This window comes from Coregonus clupeaformis, chromosome 11 (assembly GCF_020615455.1).
Source record: "Coregonus clupeaformis isolate EN_2021a chromosome 11, ASM2061545v1, whole genome shotgun sequence".
NCBI lineage: Eukaryota > Metazoa > Chordata > Actinopteri > Salmoniformes > Salmonidae > Coregonus > Coregonus clupeaformis.
The window spans coordinates 19,486,844-19,507,834 of NC_059202.1; the positions used below are offsets into that span (position 1 = coordinate 19,486,844).

Consider the following 20,991-nt stretch of genomic DNA (forward strand, 5'->3'; position numbering starts at 1 on the left):
GATGGTAGTTACAGTAGTTAGTTACTGGATGGTAGTTACAGTAGTTAGTTATGGTAGTTACAGTAGTTAGTTACTGGATGGTAGTTACAGTAGTTAGTTATGGTAGTTACAGTAGTTAGTTACTGTATGGTAGTTACAGTAGTTAGTTACTGGATGGTAGTTACAGTAGTTAGTTACTGGATGGTAGTTACAGTAGTTAGTTATGGTAGTTACAGTAGTTAGTTACTGGATGGTAGTTACAGTAGTTAGTTATGGTAGTTACAGTAGTTAGTTACTGTATGGTAGTTACAGTAGTTAGTTATGGTAGTTACAGTAGTTAGTTACTGGATGGTAGTTACAGTAGTTAGTTACTGGATGGTAGTTACAGTAGTTAGTTACTGGATGGTAGTTACAGTAGTTAGTTACTGGATGGTAGTTACAGTAGTTAGTTATGGTAGTTACAGTAGTTAGTTACTGTATGGTAGTTACAGTAGTTAGTTTTGGTAGTTACAGTAGTTAGTTACTGTATGGTAGTTACAGTAGTTAGTTATGGTAGTTACAGTAGTTAGTTACTGGATGGTAGTTACAGTAGTTAGTTATGATCTTATGGTGTTCCCCTCCTCTCTTCCTGCAGGTATAGAGACCTGACCTCCCGCCTGTCCTGAGTTATAATGGTAGTTAGTTAGTTATGGTAGTTAGTAGTTAGATACAGTTACATATCACAATATTATTTTTGGACAATATATCGATATTTGACTCCCAAGTATTGATTCGAGAAAAATAAAAAAGAACAAAAGAAAAGTGTTATTTTTGTTGTTATTGTAGGTAGCGTTAGCTAGCGCTAGTCGGCTGTACCGGTGTCGGCGCCAAAACTCCGGTATTTTTCATCCTATAGCTTGTTTTCCATTTTATTTCCCTGACTGATCAAAACTCATTTTCTCAAGCTCCCTATTTTCTCAGCAGTATGTCTGGAACATTCAATCACAGTATCGAGTCACAATACATATAGAATCGTGAGAATCGCAATACATATCGTATCGGCACATTTGAGTCATTTAGCACACCAGGTTGCAGAGGTTATTGCATTTACATTACATTTTAGTCATTTAGCAGACGCTCTTATCCGGAGCGACTTACAGGAGCAATTAGGGTTAAGTGCCTTGCTCAAGGGTACATCGACAGATTTTTCACCTAGTCGGCTCGGGGATTAGAACCAGCGACCTTTCGGTTACTGGCACAACGCTCTTAACCACTAAGCTACCTGCCACCCCAGTATCGTGTTAATATCATATCGTGAGGTCCCTGGCAATTCCCAGTCCTAATTGTTATGGTGTTCCTCTCTCTTCCTGCAGGTTGAGAGACCCGTCGTCCCATCTGTCCTGGTAGTTATGGTATTTAGTTATTGTTATGCTAGTTAGTTACGGTACTTAGTTGTTGTAGTTACTAGTTAGTGATGGTGTTCCTCTCTCTTCCTGCAGGTTGAGAGACCTGTTCTGGACAGAGAGTTCTGGTAGTTAGTGATGGTAGTTAGTTAAAGTAGTTAAGGATTGTGTTTCTCTCTCTCTCTCTCTCTCCCATTTGTCCTGGACAGTGTGTTAGTGATGGAGGTCAGTGATACTAGATAGTGATTGTGTTCCTCTTCTCTCCTACAGATATAGAGACATCCCGCCTGTTGTGGACAGAGAGTTATGGTAGTTAGTTACAGGAAACTTTCAGTGTTAACTCAAACAACTACAACCAGATATAAAGTATATAGAAAAGATAATGGAGCTATACATTAAAAAAATATATATATAATCTTTGAGAACTAACAATCACCTAAATATAAGCATAGAAGGATTGATTTTGTTATTATGTTTGAGCAAAAGAACAGCGTTAGTCATGGCAAAATGCGTTAGAATTGCAGGAAATTAGCTTTAAAACTGCAACATTTTCTCTCAGCTGCATGGCAAAATGTGTATAATTGCAGGAAATTACGCTGAACAAAAATATAAACGCAACATGCAACAATTTCAAAGATTTTACTGAGTTACAGTTCATATAAGGAAATCAGTCAATTGAAATAAATTCATTAGGCCCCAATCTACGGATTTCAAATGACTGGGAAGACGGATATGCATCTGTTGGGAGGAATTATCTAAGTGAATCTCAGAATTGGCTAATATATGAATGTTATCTGATGTTAGCAAGGTATTGATTTCATTAACCTTATTTCTAAGGCTACATGCACTGCTCCAAAAAATAAAGGGAACACTAAAATAACATCCTAGATCTGAATGAATGAAATAATCTTATTAAATACTTTTTTATTTACATAGTTGAATGTGCTGACAACAAAATCACACAAAAATTATCAATGGAAATCAAATTTATCAACCCATGGAGGTCTGGATTTGGAGTCACCCTCAGAATTAAAGTGGAAAACCACACTACAGGCTGATCCAACTTTGATGTAATGTCCTTAAAACAAGTCAAAATGAGGCTCAGTAGTGTGTGTGGCCTCCACGTGCCTGTATGACCTCCCTACAACGCCTGGGCATGCTCCTGATGAGGTGGCGGATGGTCTCCTGAGGGATCTCCTCCCAGACCTGGACTAAAGCATCCGCCAACTCCTGGACAGTCTGTGGTGCAACGTGGCGTTGGTGGATGGAGCGAGACATGATGTCCCAGATGTGCTCAATTGGATTCAGGTCTGGGGAACGGGCGGGCCAGTCCATAGCATCAATGCCTTCCTCTTGCAGGAACTGCTGACACACTCCAGCCACATGAGGTCTAGCATTGTCTTGCATTAGGAGGAACCCAGGGCCAACCGCACCAGCATATGGTCTCACAAGGGGTACCATCTCGGTACCTAATGGCAGTCAGGCTACCTCTGGCGAGCACATGGAGGGCTGTGCGGCCCCCCAAAGAAATGCCACCCCACACCATGACTGACCCACCGCCAAACCGGTCATGCTGGAGGATGTTGCAGGCAGCAGAATGTTCTCCACGGCGTCTCCAGACTCTGTCACGTCTGTCACATGTGCTCAGTGTGAACCTGCTTTCATCTGTGAAGAGCACAGGGCGCCAGTGGCGAGGTAGCTGTCCTGCTGCTGGGTTGTTGCCCTCCTACGGCCTCCTCCACGTCTCCTGATGTACTGGCCTGTCTCCTGGTAGCGCCTCCATGCTCTGGACACTACGCTGACAGACACAGCAAACCTTCTTGCCACAGCTCGCATTGATGGGCCATCCTGGATGAGCTGCACTACCTGAGCCACTTGTGTGGGTTGTAGACTCCGTCTCATGCTACCACTAGAGTGAAAGCACCGCCAGCATTCAAAAGTGACCAAAACATCAGCCAGGAAGCATAGGAACTGAGAAGTGGTCTGTGGTCACCACCTGCAGAACCACTCCTTTATTGGGGGTGTCTTGCTAATTGCCTATAATTTCCACCTGTTGTCTATTCCATTTGCACAACAGCATGTGAAATGTATTGTCAATCAGTGTTGCTTCCTAAGTGGACAGTTTGATTTCACAGAAGTGTGATTGACTTGGAGTTACATTGTGTTGTTTAAGTGTTCCCTTTATTTTTTTGAGCAGTATATATTCATATGGGCTATTTTCAGCCCTTTCCTGGGTAGCTTATCAGAGATAGACATAATATGGAAAAGAGCAAACAAAGCAAGAGAAAGAAATATACATTCAGCAGGCCATTAATCTGTTGGTGTGTGTAAGTGTGGGTCTCTCATCCCTTCCAGGCTTCTGGGAGGGAGGGTGGACAATGACCCTGTCATAGCGGATGTAAACAATGTCCTCACGCGCTCTGGAAGCTTTCATGGCTGGGATAAGTTATTTCCTCTTCTGGCGCACAGCTTCAGGATAGTCCTTGTTGAGGAAGATGTGCGTTCCTCTGAAGTTCTTGGCTCTTTCCGTATCAGCTACCTTGTCCTTGAACCTCAGGAACTTGACCAATATCGACCGGGACCTGTCATCTGGGCCGGTGATGGTTTTTCCAGTCCTGTGGGCGCGCTCCACCTCAGTCTTCCTGTGGTTGATCTTCAGTTTCTCCGTGATCATTTCCCTCACTTTGTCCTTAGACTCCATCCAGGTCTTGTGGTGATTCAGCAATTCCATCCACAACAATGTTGTTCCGCCTTGATTGGCCCCCGAGATAATCTGATTTGTTATAATGGATTCATCCCGTGACAACAAACAGCAGGGATCTAGACAGCCAGAAGCCCGGGACAACAAACAGCAGGGATCTAGACAGCCAGAAGCCCGGGACAACAAACAGCAGGGATCTAGACAGCCAGAAGCCCGGGACAATCAGCAGGGATCTAGACAGCCAGAAGCCCGGGACAACAAACAGCAGGGATCTAGACAGCCAGAAGCCGGGACAACAAACAGCAGGGATCTAGACAGCCAGAAGCCCGGGACAACAAACAGCAGGGATCTAGACAGCCAGAAGCCCGGGACAACAAACAGCAGGGATCTAGACAGCCAGAAGCCCGGGACAACAAACAGCAGGGATCTAGACAGCCAGAAGCCCGGAACAACAAACAGAAGGGATCTAGACAGCCAGAAGCCCGGGACAACAAACAGCAGGGATCTAGACAGCCAGAAGCCCGGGACAACAAACAGCAGGGATCTAGACAGCCAGAAGCCCGGGACAACAAACAGCAGGGATCTAGACAGCCAGAAGCCCGGGACAACAAACAGCAGGGATCTAGACAGCCAGAAGCCCGGGACAACAAACAGCAGGGATCTAGACAGCCAGAAGCCCGGGACAACAAACAGCAGGGATCTAGACAGCCAGAAGCCCGGGACAACAAACAGCAGGGATCTAGACAGCCAGAAGCCCGGGACAACAAACAGCAGGGATCTAGACAGCCAGAAGCCCGGGACAACAAACAGCAGGGATCTAGACAGCCAGAAGCCCGGGACAACAAACAGCAGGGATCTAGACAGCCAGAAGCCCGGGACAACAAACAGCAGGGATCTAGACAGCCAGAAGCCCGGGACAACAAACAGCAGGGATCTAGACAGCCAGAAGCCCGGGACAATCTGCCATAGGAGCAGCTCTAGATACACTACATGACCAACAGTATGTGGACACCTGCTCATAGAACATCTCATTCCAAAAATCATGGGCATTAATATGGAGTTGGTCCCCCTCTTTGCTGCTATAACAGCCTCCACTCTTCTGGGAAGGCTTTCCACTAGATGTTGGAACATTGCTGCGGGGACTTGCTTCCATTCAGCCACAAGAGCATTAGTGAGGTCGGGCACTGATGTTGGGTGATTAGGCCTGGCTCGCAGTCGGCGTTCCAATTCATCCCAAAGGTGTTCGATGGGGTTGAGGTCAGGGCTCTGTGCAGGCCAGTCAAGTTCTTCCACGCCGATCTCGACAAACCATTTCTGTATGGACCTCGATTTGTGCACAGGGGCATTGTCATGCTGAAACAGGAAAGGGCCTTCCCCAAACTGTTGCCACAAATTTGGAAGCACAGAATTGTCTAGAATATCATTGTATGCTGTAGTGTTAAGATTTCCCTTCACTGGAACTAAGGGGCCTAGCCCGAACCATGAAAAACACCCCAGACCATTATGCCTCCTCCACCAAACTTTACAGTTGGCACTATGCATTGGGGCAGGTAGCGTTCTCCTGGCATCCGCCAAACCCAGATTCGTCCGTCGGACTGCCAGATGGTGAAGCGTGATTCATCACTCCAGAGAATGCGTTTCCACTGCTCCAGAGTCCAATGGTGGTGAGCTTTACACCACTCCAGCCAACGCTTGGCATTGCGCATGGGGATCTTATGCTTGTGTGCGGCTGCTCGGCCATGGAAACCCATTTCATGAAGCTCCTGACGAACAGTTCTTGTGCTGACGTTGCTTCCAGAGGCAGTAGTGAGTGTTGCCGCCGAGGACAGACCATTTTTACACGCTACGCACTTCAGCACTTGGCGGTCCTGTTCTGTGAGCTTGTGTGGCCTACCACTTCGCGGCTGAGTCGTTGTTGCTCCTAGACGTTTCCACTTCACAATAACAGCACTTGACCGGGGCAGCTCTAGCAGGGCAGAAATTTGACGAACTGACTTGTTGGAAAGGCGGCATCCTATGATGGTGCCACGTTGAGTCACTGAGCTCTTCAGTAAGGCCATTTTACTGCCAACGTGGGGTGTCCACATACTTTTGTGTGTGTATATATAATGTAGCTTTTCCCCGAATCAGAATTATGAAACCATGATCTGCACGATGTGCGGTTGATTCGTGGGGGCCTCTAAAATGTTCTCTAAAATTCAGCCGTGCCAACGGGCTGACCGTGCCCCCTGCCAAGCCCCTCTGAGTTATAGTAGTTAGTGATGGTGTTCCTCTCTCTCACTTCCTGCAGGTATAGAGACGCCTCCTCCCGTTTGTCCTGTACAGAGAGTTCCTTCCTGGCCTCCATGATGTCGCAGAACCAATCAGAACAGAGCTCTGACATCCTCAGTCAGGATGTGTTCAACCAGCTACTGGAGATGCTGGACCAGTGAGTCTACAAACACAAAAACACACACACCACACACACACCACACACACCACTCACCACTCACCACACACACACACCACACACCACACACACACCACACACACACCACACACACCACACACACACCACACACCACACACACACCACACAGTTCTAAACCTAGTTAAATCAGTATTGCGCTGTGTTTCAGGTCAGCGTTCCACTCGTTGCAGCCCATACAGCTGAACGTCTCCGACAGCCCAACAGACAGAGATGGACCAGCAGGCAACACCATCCAGATCAGCATGGACTGCATCACCATGCATGAGGGCCAGGATCCACTGTCTGTAAGTTCATGTTACAGTACACGCTACAAAACAGTAAAGCAACCACATACTGTACAATATTCAGATCAGCATGGACTCTACTACCTGTACAATCACCATCCCTCTACCTGACCACCCTCTACCTGACCACCCTCTATCTGACCAGCCTCTATCTGACCACCCTCTACCTGACCAGCCTCTACCTGACCACCCTCTATCTGACCAGCCTCTACCTGACCACCCTCTACCTGACTAGCCTCTACCTGACCAGCCTCTACCTGACCACCCTCTATCTGACCAGCCTCTGCCTGACCAGCCTCTACCTGACCAGCCTCTACCTGACCAGCCTCTACCTGACCAGCCTCTACCTGACCAGCCTCTACCTGACTAGCCTCTACCTGACCACCCTCTACCTGACCAGCCTCTACCTGACTAGCCTCTACCTGACCAGCCTCTACCTGACCAGCCTCTACCTGACCAGCCTCTACCTGACCAGCCTCTATCTGACCACCCTCTATCTGACCACCCTCTACCTGACCAGCCTCTACCTGACCAGCCTCTACCTGACCACCCTCTATCTGACCAGCCTCTACCTGACCAGCCTCTACCTGACCACCCTCTACCTGACCAGCCTCTACCTGACCAGCCTCTACCTGACCAGCCTCTACCTGACCAGCCTCTACCTGGCCACCCTCTACCTGACCACCCTCTACCTGACCAGCCTCTATCTGACCACCCTCTACCTGACCACCCTCTACCTGACCACCCTCTATCTGACCACCCTCTACCTGACCAGCCTCTACCTGACCAGCCTCTACCTGACCACCCTCTGCCTGACCAGCCTCTACCTGACCACCCTCTACCTGACCACCCTCTACCTGACCACCCTCTACCTGACCAGCCTCTACCTGACCAGCCTCTACCTGACCAGCCTCTACCTGACCACCCTCTACCTGACTAGCCTCTACCTGACCAGCCTCTACCTGACCAGCCTCTACCTGACCACCCTCTACCTGACCACCCTCTACCTGACCACCCTCTACCTGACTAGCCTCTACCTGACCAGCCTCTACCTGACCACCCTCTACCTGACCAGCCTCTACCCGACCAGCCTCTACCTGACCAGCCTCTACCTGACCAGCCTCTACCTGACCACCCTCTACCTGACCACCCTCTACCTGACCAGCCTCTACCTGACCATCCTCTACCTGACCACCCTCTACCTGACCACCCTCTACCTGACCACCCTCTACCTGACCACCCTCTACCTGACTAGCCTCTGCCTGACCAGCCTCTACCTGACCAGCCTCTACCTGACCAGCCTCTACCTGACCACCCTCTACCTGACCACCCTCTACCTGACCACCCTCTACCTGACCAGCCTCTACCTGACTAGTCTCTACCTGACCACCCTCTACCTGACCACCCTCTACCTGACCAGCCTCTACCTGACCAGCCTCTACCTGACCATCCTCTACCTGACCACCCTCTACCTGACCACCCTCTATCTGACCAGCCTCTATCTGACCAGCCTCTACCTGACCACCCTCTACCTGACCACCCTCTACCTGACCACCCTCTACCTGACCACCCTCTACCTGACCAGCCTCTACCTGACCAGCCTCTACCTGACCAGCCTCTACCTGACCACCCTCTACCTGACCAGCCTCTACCTGACCACCCTCTACCTGACCAGCCTCTACTTGACCACCCTCTACCTGACCACCCTCTACCTGACCAGCCTCTACCTGACCAGCCTCTACCTGACTAGCCTCTACCTGACCAGCCTCTACCTGACCAGCCTCTACCTGACTAGCCTCTACCTGACCAGCCTCTACCTGACCACCCTCTACCTGACCACCCTCTACCTGACCAGCCTCTACCTGACCAGCCTCTACCTGACCACCCTCTACCTGACCAGCCTCTACCTGACCACCCTCTACCTGACCACCCTCTACCTGACCACCCTCTACCTGACCACCCTCCACCTGACCACCCTCTACCTGACTAGCCTCTACCTGACCAGCCTCTACCTGACCAGCCTCTACCTGACCACCCTCTACCTGACCAGCCTCTACCTGACCACCCTCTACCTGACCAGCCTCTACCTGACCAGCCTCTACCTGACCACCCTCTACCTGACCACCCTCTACCTGACCAGCCTCTACCTGACCACCCTCTACCTGACCAGCCTCTACCTGACCACCCTCTACCTGACCAGCCTCCCTCTACCTGACCAGCCTCTACCTGACCAGCCTCTACCTGACCACCCTCTATCTGACCAGCCTCTGCCTGACCAGCCTCTACCTGACCAGCCTCTACCTGACCAGCCTCCACCTGACCAGCCTCTACCTGACCAGCCTCTACCTGACCAGCCTCTACCTGACCAGCCTCTGCCTGACCAGCCTCTACCTGACTAGCCTCCACCTGATCAGCCTCTACCTGTGAGTCCTGTACTGGGACATGGCTAAATACGTACACAACATTATAATATTACAATACTATGAGTAGCCGACTGGAAAATGTCACAAATGTAAAATTCAAAATATTTGTTTGACAAGACTAGTGAAGATGAATAGACCTAACTGGGGGGTAAGTCCCACAGGAAGACGTCTGGAGGTGTAGCGAGCAACGAGCTGGTTAGAGTTCTGATTAGGCTTGGGATTGGTGGGGCATTTGGATATTGGCTTGGGATTGGTGGGGCGTTTGGATATTGGCTTGGGATTGGTGGGGCGTTTGGATATTGGCTTGGGATTGGTGGGGCGTTTGGATATTGGCTTGGGATTGGTGGGGCGTTTGGATATTTAAATCGTAGATCAGAATGTCAGTACATTAGGAGTCCAATGACAGACAGTCATCGATGCAGTTTGAAGATGGGAACAGCATGAATTCATGCAGCGTTCAAGATGTCTACCTTTTGTAATGCAAGTGCATGAAGCTTTTTTCTTTCTCGGATTTATAACATATCATATATTGTAGATTCCATTTCTATTAATGGTAGGGCATTCTATCTCCACCGAATCACCAGTTTTCATCTGTAAAGTAAAACCCGCTCCTACCACTATTGTACACCACACAGTCACTGTTGGTGATATGTGACCGACCGGCTCGATTCGGTCATATGGAGCAACATTTGAAATTGTGTTTTTTACATTGGATAAAAGCAGAGACTCAGAGCTAGAAAATTGTAAAAAAAGTAATTCTGCTTTGAAAGTTCATAAACTTCTAAACCTACTTTTGAGAAAATGGCCCTTGAATGTTTTGGCACACCTACTGGAGAGCTCTTCTTTGTCTACACCCATTCAGCATCGTTCACACCCTATTAAGCTTTAGCCCCACCCATCTCTTTAAAGAAATACATGTGAGGCCATGTACTAAACAACCAAAGATTTATACTACGGGTGTGTTCGTGAATTTAATCTGGAGTGCCAGAGTGTGCTCTGGGCGTTCGTAAACTCAGAGCGTTGTCAGATTGTCCGTTCGTAAATTTAGAGCGTTTCGCTCTCGGAGCGTTCAGAGCGCACACTGGACGCACTGGCGGAGGAGTAGGGTTGATCCGAGCGTCCTGTCCTAACAACAGTCAAGCACCCAAGCTAACTGGCTAACGTTGGCTAGCTTGCTAGCTACTTCCAGACACAAATGAGAGAACATCTCACTCTGACCATTTGACTCGCCCTAGCAGAGCTGGTTAGGCTGTTTTCATGTTATCCAGAGCGTTGGTGACTGCAACTGTGCTGCTGGCAACAATTTAATAACGTTTTTTTTGCCGACGTTTACTGACACCGGCCATATTCAAGGGGTGTTGCCATAATGTTACACCAGTTAGATTACTTAGATGGCATGACTGGATATATATTTTTTTAAATGTCATATGTTATTGTAGATGAGGTGGATGCTCCTCTGTTCCCCTCCCCGTGGAGGAATGCTGTTGTCCGGCAGCAGAGCAGTGTGTGCAACTGAGTAATACCGTTCCAACTCCACTATGCTGCCCTCAGGGGGGCTGTTCTGCTCTCTCTCTCTAGTGATTAATACCTCTCTTGATCTAGTGATTAATACCGCGCCCCCACCTTCCGCTCCACCTCCACCCACCTTCCCTTCACCAAGGGAGGGGCGTGGTACGGTGTGGGGCTGGGCGTGGCAGGGTGCCAATCACCATGCCTGCCGCCCAGCCTGCCGCCCAGCCCGATTATTACCTAGTTGGATCCCAGCCTCTGTTGATGAAAGACCACGATGGACAAGGCAAATACCTCCCCCCTCCGTCCCCCAAATACCTCCCCCCTCCGTCCCCCAAATCACCTCCCTCCCCCAAATCACCTCCCTTCTCCAGAGGTGTCTCTCTCGCTTTCATGAGTTGTTAGAATGCCATTCTGTTGAGGACCCTGGGGGACTGGTTGTTTGTGGAGGGTTTCATGTTTCATTTGAAATTCCTTTTCTTCTGGTAGGATTTTCCCCCGTAGCTGCAGGGCAGCAATTTAACGCAGCACCTGCCTCCCTCAGAGGTCTCATCTCTCTCTCTCTCTCTCTCTCTGTCTCTCTCTCTCTCTCTGTCTCTCTCTCTGTCTCCTCTCTCTCTCTCTCTCTCTCTCTCTCTCTCTCGCTCGCTCGCTCTCTTTCGCTCTGTTTCACCTCTACCTGGGTGGGGAACAGGGGGAGGAGGAGAGAAAAGGTGCAGGGTAGAATAACATGAAGGAATGTGTCAGAAACAGTGTCATGAGAAAGGCTATATCCTACCCTAAACAGCTGATAGAACAGCCTGATAAAGCTGTGATCAGCTGAGCATGGCCAGGCCAACACAGAGCTGAGCGTGGCAGACATAGAGCTGAGCATGGCCAGGCCAACACAGAGCTGAGCGTGGCAGACACCTCTCAGTCTCTGGCTGACCAGAGCCCTATCTCCAATCCCTACGGGCTCTGGTCAAAAGTAATCCGCTAAATAGGGAATATGGTGCTTTTTTGGGAGTCAGCCAGAGACTGAGAGGTCCCTGATAGAGATGGGATGAAGCCAGAACAGGATAGTGATTCCCAGCAGAGCAGAGTAGCTCTGTCAGCATGCGGAGGAGTGGTTCAGCTCTAATTCAGCCAGAGACTGAGAGGTCCCTCATAGAGATGGGATAAAGCCAGAACAGGATAGTGATTCACAGCAGAGCAGAGTAGCTCTCTGTCAGCATGCGGAGGAGTGGTTCAGCTCTAATTGTATGTTTGTGTTTGGAATCACCCTTTTCTTCAGCACACCTCTCATGCGTTGCGTTACATTGCCATGTTTCTTCTGAACAGCTACATATTGCTGTAAGAATTTCCTACAACTTGAATTCAGATTTAGTTTTATTCTTATTAACTAATATAACTAATAATAGTCCCTTTTCGAGGTACACCTGATTTTGCCTTTTGACTTCCGTTTTCACATGGAATGGTTTTTGTTATCATCTGAATGGAATGAAAAAAGGGGTGATACACTCCAAGCCAGAGAATAGTTCCAATTCCCGACGGACTCATTCCCAAAGCAGGACTCTCTCATGAACTATTGTGGTCCTCTGTAGCTCATTTGGTAGAGCACGGCGCTTGTAACGCCCAGGGTAGTGGGTTCGATCCCCGGGACCACCCATACGTAAAAATGTATGCGCACATGACTGTAAGTCGCTTTGGATAAAAGCGTCTGCTAAATGGCATATTATTATTATTATTATTATTATTATTATATTATCTGAATTAGTTACAGCTGAATACCTTTCACTGCATTTCAACAGATGCTGTTGTGTCTTTGCAGAACCTCAAGAATTCACACTATGATCTCTTTTTGAAAGACTATTTTCGCTCAGCATAACTTAAGGTTACTCACGTGACCCCGGTTCTTCTGAGATATCTCAGATGTTGGGGGATATGTCGCTATGGTCGCCTACTCTCGGAAGAACCTATCAAAAGCGTCTGTTGGAGACAGACGGGTAGAGTGGCGAATGAGGTGAGCCCCTCACCTCCACAAAAAGGAGCCACTCTCCCACCCTCTGGTTAATCTCAAGCATGCTTCTCTTCCTCGCGCTCTGGTGAGCAAGGGAATGTTGTGATGCATATCACTCGTAATATCAGAGAACCAGGGTTACGCAAGTAACCTTTAACTCAATCAATTATTTGTTTCAATATCTCACGTGGGGTTATGGACAACTCCCATATCGCATGCTAGTTCCAACATCAGCAATGCTCAGAGGCTCTGAAAATGTTGTTTACGAAGGTAAAATCAGTAACGCTGGTCTGAATGCTTTAACTTAATAATAATATTTAGCAATATAATTCACATAGTTTCCTATTTTATGTGCATAGTGGGAATGTACTGTACTGATCATCATCAGATCTCTCCTCTTTTTCATTAGCTACGTGGGGAATTATTATTTACCTTATAGCTTATGAGCACGGCACAATAAGGCACATTCCTCATGCTTGCTGTTTAACCTCTGGGCTCACTCTTGCCCATAGGTTAAACAGCAAGGAGAAAACAACACCAAGAAGGTCCAGAAACATCCCATTGAGGGGAAAACCTCTTAACAAAGTGATGGGAAACCCAATACGTGGCTCCAATCTCAGTTTTAATGAGTTATGTCCCAAAACCAGGGCCCAACAGGGGCACCGGACAATGACTATGACTCTCCTACAGTCGAAGTAGATGTGTACCGGACAACGACTGGGACTCCCTTCTGGGGAAGGCAACAGGCAAAAAGCCATAGGCTCCAATGTGCGACAATGGGGAAAAAATTGACCAGGGCCAAAGATGGGTTTAGGTACATTAACCTGAAATAGTGGGCAGACTGCTGGTGCGAATAGCAGCTGGTAGGACACAGTCCACCCACACGCTTAGGGACACCATGGGTAGAAGTAAAGCAAAAGATGGAGGACGATTATATCTCAACGCTTTTCAGTGTCTAGGAGCCGCTGTGATGAGGTCCTCCATCAGGCGACATAGCTGGACCAAAAGGGGAACCACTGAGCTCAGTACTCTAATCCTGACTGCTACGTAACTGGTATGTCATAGGCACTGAGCTCAGTACTCCTAATCCTGGGAAGTAGGACTGCTACGTAGCTCACTGGTCATCCCCAAAGCCAACACCTCCTTTGGCCGCCATTCCTTCCAGTTCTCTGCTGCCAATCTCTGAAGCTGGAGACTCTTATCTCCCTCACTAACTTTAAGCATCAGTTGTCAGAGCACCTTACCGATCACTGCACCTGTACACAGCCCATCTGAAATTAGCCCACCCAACTACCTCATCCCCATATTGTTATTTATTTTGCTCATTTGCACCCCAGTATCTCTATTTGCACATCATCTCTTGCACATCTATCATTCCAGTGTTAATACTAAATGTAATTATTTTGCACTATAGCCTATTTATTGCCTTACCTCCATAACTTACTACATTTGCACACACTGTATATATATTTTCTGTTGTATTTTTGACTTTATGTTTTGTTTTACCCCATATGGAGGTATGTGTTGTTGTTTTTATCGCACTGCTTTGCTTTATCTTGGCCAGGTCGCAGTTGTAAATGAGAACTTGTTCTCAACTGGCTTATCTGGTTAAATAAAGGTGAAATAATCCTGGGAAGGAGGACCGCTACGTAACTGGTATGTCACAGGCACAGCTCCATGGAGGAGAGGCAATGCAGGCAGTGGCCCAGCTGCGTCAACCAAATCAGTAAGAAATGGGATGAGGGAGTACCAGATAGTTGTCTAGTGCCCTGACGCCTGGTATGTGCACATTATGTGTGAGTGATCAGATGATGCAGTGAGTGTTCGTATGTGTGTTGGAGTGTTGAATGTGTGTAGTGTGTAGGGCCCTGTGAGTGTGCATAGAGACAATGCAAAGATTGAAATAAAAGGTCAATAAAGACACAAGGTGAACTCGGTCCGTGTAGCCATTCTGTTAGCTATTTATCAGTCTTATGGCTTGGGGATAGAAGCTGTTCAGGAGCCTGTTGGTGTCAGACTTGATGCTCTGGTATCTCTTGCCGTGCGGCAGCAGAGAGAATAGTCTATGGCTTGGGTGGTTGGAGTCTTTGACGATTTTCCGGGCCTTCTTTTTCACACCACCTGATATAGAGGTCCTGGATGGCAGGGAGCTCGGCCCTGAGGGGCCCCTGTGTTGAGGGTCAGCGTGGCGGAGGTGATGCTGCCTACCCTCACCACCTGGGGGCGGCCCGTCAGGAAGTCCAGGATCCAGTTCCAGAGAGAAGTGTTCAGACCCAGAGTCCTAAGCTTGGTGACGAACTCGGGGGACAATGGTGTTGAACTCTGAGCTGTAGTCAGTGAACAGCATTCTCACGTAGGTATTCCTCTTAACTACAGTGGGGGAAAAAAGTATTTAGTCAGCCACCAATTGTGCAAGTTCTCCCACTTAAAAAGATGAGAGAGGCCTGTAATTTTCATCATAGGTACACGTCAACTATGACAGACAAAATGAGAATTTTTTTTCCAGAAAATCACATTGTAGGATTTTTAATGAATTTATTTGCAAATTATGGTGGAAAATAAGTATTTGGTCAATAACAAAAGTTTCTCAATACTTTGTTATATACCCTTTGTTGGCAATGACACAGGTCAAACGTTTTCTGTAAGTCTTCACAAGGTTTTCACACACTGTTGCTGGTATTTTGGCCCATTCCTCCATGCAGATCTCCTCTAGAGCAGTGATGTTTTGGGGCTGTCGCTGGGCAACACGGACTTTCAACTCCCTCCAAAGATTGTCTATTGGGTTGAGATCTGGAGACTGGCTAGGCCACTCCAGTACCTTGAAATGCTTCTTACGAAGCCACTCCTTTCTCATTTTGTCTGTCATAGTTGACGTGTACCTATGATGAAAATTACAGGCCTCTCTCATCTTTTTAAGTGGGAGAACTTGCACAATTGGTGGCTGACTAAATACTTTTTCCCCCACTGTAGGTGGGTGAGGACAGTGTGGAGAGCAATTGAGATTGCGTAATCTAAGGATCTGTTGGGGCGGTATGCAAATTGGATCTAGAGTGTCTGGGATGATGGAGTTAATGTGTGCCATAACCAGCCTCTCAAAACACTTCATGATTACAGAAGTAGGTGCTACAGGGCGGTAGTCGTTGTGAAGAAGGTGCTACAGGGCGGTAGTCGTTGTGAAGAAGGTGCTACAGGGCGGTAGTCGTTGTGAAGAAGGTGCTACAGGGCGGTAGTCGTTGTGAAGTAGGTGCTACAGGGCGGTAGTCGTTGTGAAGAAGGTGCTACAGGGCGGTAGTCGTTGTGAAGAAGGTGCTACAGGGCGGTAGTCGTTGTGAAGTAGGTGCTACAGGGCGGTAGTCGTTGTGAAGAAGGTGCTACAGGGCGGTAGTCGTTGTGAAGAAGGTGCTACAGGGCGGTAGTCGTTGTGAAGTAGGTGCTACAGGGCGGTAGTCGTTGTGAAGAAGGTGCTACAGGGCGGTAGTCGTTGTGAAGAAGGTGCTACAGGGCGGTAGTCGTTGTGAAGAAGGTGCTACAGGGCGGTAGTCGTTGTGAAGAAGGTGCTACAGGGCGGTAGTCGTTGTGAAGTAGGTGCTACAGGGCGGTAGTCGTTGTGAAGAAGGTGCTACAGGGCGGTAGTCGTTGTGAAGAAGGTGCTACAGGGCGGTAGTCGTTGTGAAGAAGGTGCTACAGGGCGGTAGTCGTTGTGAAGAAGGTGCTACAGGGCGGTAGTCGTTGTGAAGAAGGTGCTACAGGGCGGTAGTCGTTGTGAAGAAGGTGCTACAGGGCGGTAGTCGTTGTGAAGAAGGTGCTACAGGGCGGTAGTCGTTGTGAAGAAGGTGCTACAGGGCGGTAGTCGTTGTGGCAGGAAGCCTTAGAGTTCTTAGAAACAGGGATGATTGTGGTCATCTTAAAACATGTGGGGATTACAGACTGGAGAGGTTGAAAATGACCGTGAATACGCCTGCCAGCTGTTCTGCTCGCCGCCATTTGACTCTGGAGCAAATGTATAGTGCCAAATGTAAAGTTTGGTGGAGGATAAATAATGGTCTGGGGCTGTTTTTCGTGATTCGGGCTAGGCCCCTTAGTTCCAGTGAAGGGAAATCTTAACGCTACAGCATAAAATTACATTCTAGACGATTCTGTGCTTCAAACTTTGCAGCAACAGTTTGGGGAAGGCCCTTTTTCAGCATGACAATGCCCCCGTGCACAAAGCGAGGTCCATACAGAAATGGTTTGTCGAGATCGATGTGGAAGAACTTGACTGGCCTGCACAGAGCCCTGACCTCAACCCCATCGAACACCTTTGGGATGAATTGGAACGCTGACTGCGAGCCAGGCCTAATCGCCCAACATCAGTGCCCGACCTCACTAATGTTCTTGTGGCTGAATGGAAGCAAGTCCCCGCAGCAATGTTCCAACATCTAGTGGAAAGCCTTCCCAGAAGAGTGGAGGCTGTTATAGCAGCAAAGGGGGGACCAACTCCATATTAATGCCCATGATTTTGGAATGAGATGTTCGACGAGCAGGCGCCACATACTTTTATCTATCTATCTATCTATCTATCTATCTATCTATCTACAGTTGAAGTCGGAAGTTTACATACACCTTAGCCAAATACATTTAAACTCAGTTTTTCACAATTCCTGACATTTAATCCTAGTAAAGATTCCCTGTCTTAGGTCAGTTAGGATCACCACTTTATTTTAAGAATGTGAAATGTCAGAATAATAGTAGAGAGAATGATTTATTTAAGCTTTTATTTCATTCATCACATTCCCAGTGGGTTAGAAGTTTACATACACTCAATTAGTATTTGGTAGCATTGCCTTTCAATTGTTTAACTTGGGTCAAACGTTTCGGGTAGCCTTCCACAAGCTTCCCACAATAAGTTGGGTGAATTTTGGCCCATTCCTCCTGACAGAGCTGGTGTAACTGAGTCAGGTTTGTAGGCCTCCTTGCTCACACACGCCTTTTCAGTTCTGCCCACAAATGTTCTATAGGATTGAGGTCAGGGCTTTGTGATGGCCACTCCAATACCTTGACTTTGTTGTCCTTAAGCCATTTTGCCACAACTTTGGAAGTATGTTTGGGGTCATTGTCCATTTGGAAGACCCATTTCCGACCAAGCTTTAACTTCCTGACTGATGTCTTGAGATGTTGCTTCAATATATCCACATAATTTTCCTTCCTCATGATACCATCTATTTTGTGAAGTGCACCAGTCCCTCCTGCAGCAAAACACCCTCACAGCATGATGCTGCCACCCCCGTGCTTCACGGTTGGGATGGTGTTCTTCGGCTTGCAAGCTACCTCCTTTTTCCTCCAAACATAACAATGGTCATTATGGCCAAACAGTTCTATTTTTGTTTCATCAGACCAGAGGACATTTCTCCAAAAAATACGATCTTTGTCCCCATGTGCAGTTGCAAACCGTAGTCTGGCTTTTTTATGGCGGTTTTGGAGCAGTGGCTTCTTCCTTGCTGAGCGGCCTTTCAGGTTATGTAGATATAGGACTCGTTTTACTGTGGATATAGATACTTTGTACCTGTTTCCTCCAGCATCTTCACAAGGTCCTTTGCTGTTGTTCTGGGATTGATTTGCACTTTTCGCACCAAAGTACGTTCATCTCTAGGAGACAGAACGCGTCTCCTTCCTGAGCGGTATGACGGCTGTGTGGTCCCATGGTGTTTATACTTGCATACTATTGTTTGTACAGATGAACGTGGTACCTTCAGGCGTTTGGAAATTGCTCCCAAGGATGAACCAGACTTGTGGAGGTCTACAATTTTTTTTCTGAGGTCTTGGCTGAGTTCTTTTGATTTTCCCATGATGTCAAGCAAAGAGGCATTGAGTTTGAAGGTAGGCCTTGAAATACATCCATAGGTACACTTCCAATTGACTCAAATGATGTCAATTAGCCTATCAGAACCTTTTAAACCATGACGTCATTTTCTGGAATTTTCCAACCTGTTTAAAGGCACAGTCAACTTAGTGTATGTAAACTTCTGACCCACTGGAATTGTGATACAGTGAATTATAAGTGAAATAATCTGTCTGTAAAGGTCCCGTGTAGCTCAGTTGGTAGAGCATGGCGTTTGCAACGCCAGGGTTGTGGGTTCGATTCCCACGGGGGCCAGTATGAAATATGTATGCACTCACTAACTGTAAGTCTCTCTGGATAAGAGCGTCTGCTAAATGACTAAAATGTAATATGTAAACAATTGTTGGAAAAACTACTTGTGTCATGCACAAAGTAGATGTCCTAACCGACTTGCCAAAACTATAGTTTGTTAACAAGACATTTGTGGAGTGGTATTTTTGGATGTAGTTACCCTTTTAATTCAAGCGCTCACCTAGCAAGAGGCTGTTGTTTAGCGTGTTTTTGGTAGAGTTTGCAAAACAAATACCCACTGGATTGATGAAAGTAATCATGATATCATTCTGCCAAGTAAGCATAGGCTACTTTGTAGTTAACTTTTTAATTGAGAAGGTTTTTGGGAAAGCCTTCCATTTTACCAGAATACTGTTTTTTTTACCATTAGCATAATCGCTAACGGCTACACAAAGTGGTAGACACACACACTGCACACACAGACAGGGGCTTTCTTGTTGCCCCTTCAGAAAAGTTGCAGAGAAAACGAATCACTGATGCGTTCTTTTCATGTCTTATGATAAACATGGGCAAATTAATGAATTTTCAATACCTTTAGTTGATTCCCTACTAAGGTCAATAAAAAAAATATATTGTTGAATTCCGTTTTAATGCCTGGATTCCGTGAGGGGCCTAATTATCATGTGACCCACCATCTTGATTCGGTCCTATGTATTAAAATTTGAAATTGTGTTTTTTACATTGGATAAAAGTAGAGACTAAATCCTATGGTCCTCAGCTGGTAGAGCGCGCCGCTTGTAACGCCAAGGTAGTGGGTTCGATCCCCGGGACCACCCATACACAAAAATGTATGCACGCATGACTGTAAGTCGCTTTGGATAAAAGCGTCTGCTAAATGGCATATTATTATATTATAAAATGGTATATCATACACTGCAGTTGAGGAACAATGGGAAAGTAATTCTGCTTTGAAAGTTGATGAACTTGTAACCCCACTTTTGAGAGAATGGCCTGTGAATGTTTTGCTACACCTACTGGAGAGCTCTTCTTTGTCTACACCCATTCAGCACCATTCACACCCTTTTAAGCCTTAGCCCCACCCATCTCTTTAAGGATTCACATGTGAGGCCATGTGCTAAACAGAGTGAGTACGGTAGTGTAGTAAACAACCCAAGTTTAAGACTAAAAGTGGTGAAAGTAATAGCAAACAGTAGTAGTAAACATACCCTGTATTTAGTCCTTGGTCTATATCCTAATCTGACTTTGGTGCAGGTCATGTTGTTCTTCACATTAACCTCTCTGGTAAACACACACTATATCAAATAAAATCGGTTTTATACAACCGCTGTCTGTGTTCTCTTTTCGACTCCCACCGCATTTTGCAATCATACTCAACCGGGCATTCCACTGATTTCAAAACTCGGTCAACTTCTTCCGTGACAACAACACTGTTGATCACCGTTTTCTTCCCCGTCACTGTCATCAGAAGACTCTACAATGTTTGGTTCAATTAAAAATGTTTTTACCTAAATCAGGGATTTCCTCATCGTCTGATTCTCTTTCAGAGTCAGCATGGCTTTCGTCCTCCAGAAAGTAGTCCCATCACAACTTCTTCCCACTGATCTTTGCCGATAGCGCTTGTTAAATTCAGTTGTGAGCAGTAGCAACACTTTTGCAACTCTTCATGATATCTTTCAGAAAAGGACTATCTACACATTCTGAGCAGCTCATGTTATAGACAGAAGCGCGCTACGTGGCAGACCAATCCAAACTCCTCTCTCGGCATGTCCAGCTCATCCGTTATCATAGCCAATCATGGCTAGTGGGAAGGTTCCTGTCTTTCTGTGGCTAAACCAACTAGGCTCGTAATAAAAAAAAAAATGGTATTGGTATTTACAGATGGCATACACATTTATTAAAATTGGCACATGAAAGTTCAGATGTTCCAAAAGGCATTTCTGCCCCAAAATGCATTTTGATAATAATTTTTTTTTTTAAACATAAGTTCAAATGCCTCTCCTGTGAAGTAGTGACGTGTGGCTAGTTTCCTGAAACGGGTCACATATTTGGACCAGAATGAGGCTACCTATTGTTCCTGCAGTGATGATTCACCATCTTCCTCAAATGTTTTCAGA

General features: G+C 47.0%; 1 protein-coding gene across 5 annotated transcripts in view; it reads left to right on the forward strand.

Moving 5' to 3' along the window:
- The window catches only part of LOC121576423 (tumor protein 63), a 106,235-nt gene that overhangs the window by 27,694 nt on the left and 57,550 nt on the right, over nucleotides 1-20,991 (forward strand). For 2 of the 5 annotated variants that reach the window (XM_041889552.2, XM_041889555.2), the window contains exons 2-3: nucleotides 6,353-6,490; nucleotides 6,681-6,816. In XM_041889552.2, coding sequence (XP_041745486.1) covers nucleotides 6,353-6,490; nucleotides 6,681-6,816 — 274 coding nt within the window. Of the gene's footprint in view, nucleotides 1-6,244; nucleotides 6,491-6,680; nucleotides 6,817-20,991 lie in introns of those variants that run through there. The other 3 variants (XM_041889551.2, XM_041889553.2, XM_041889560.2) reach the window with 2 other exon arrangements.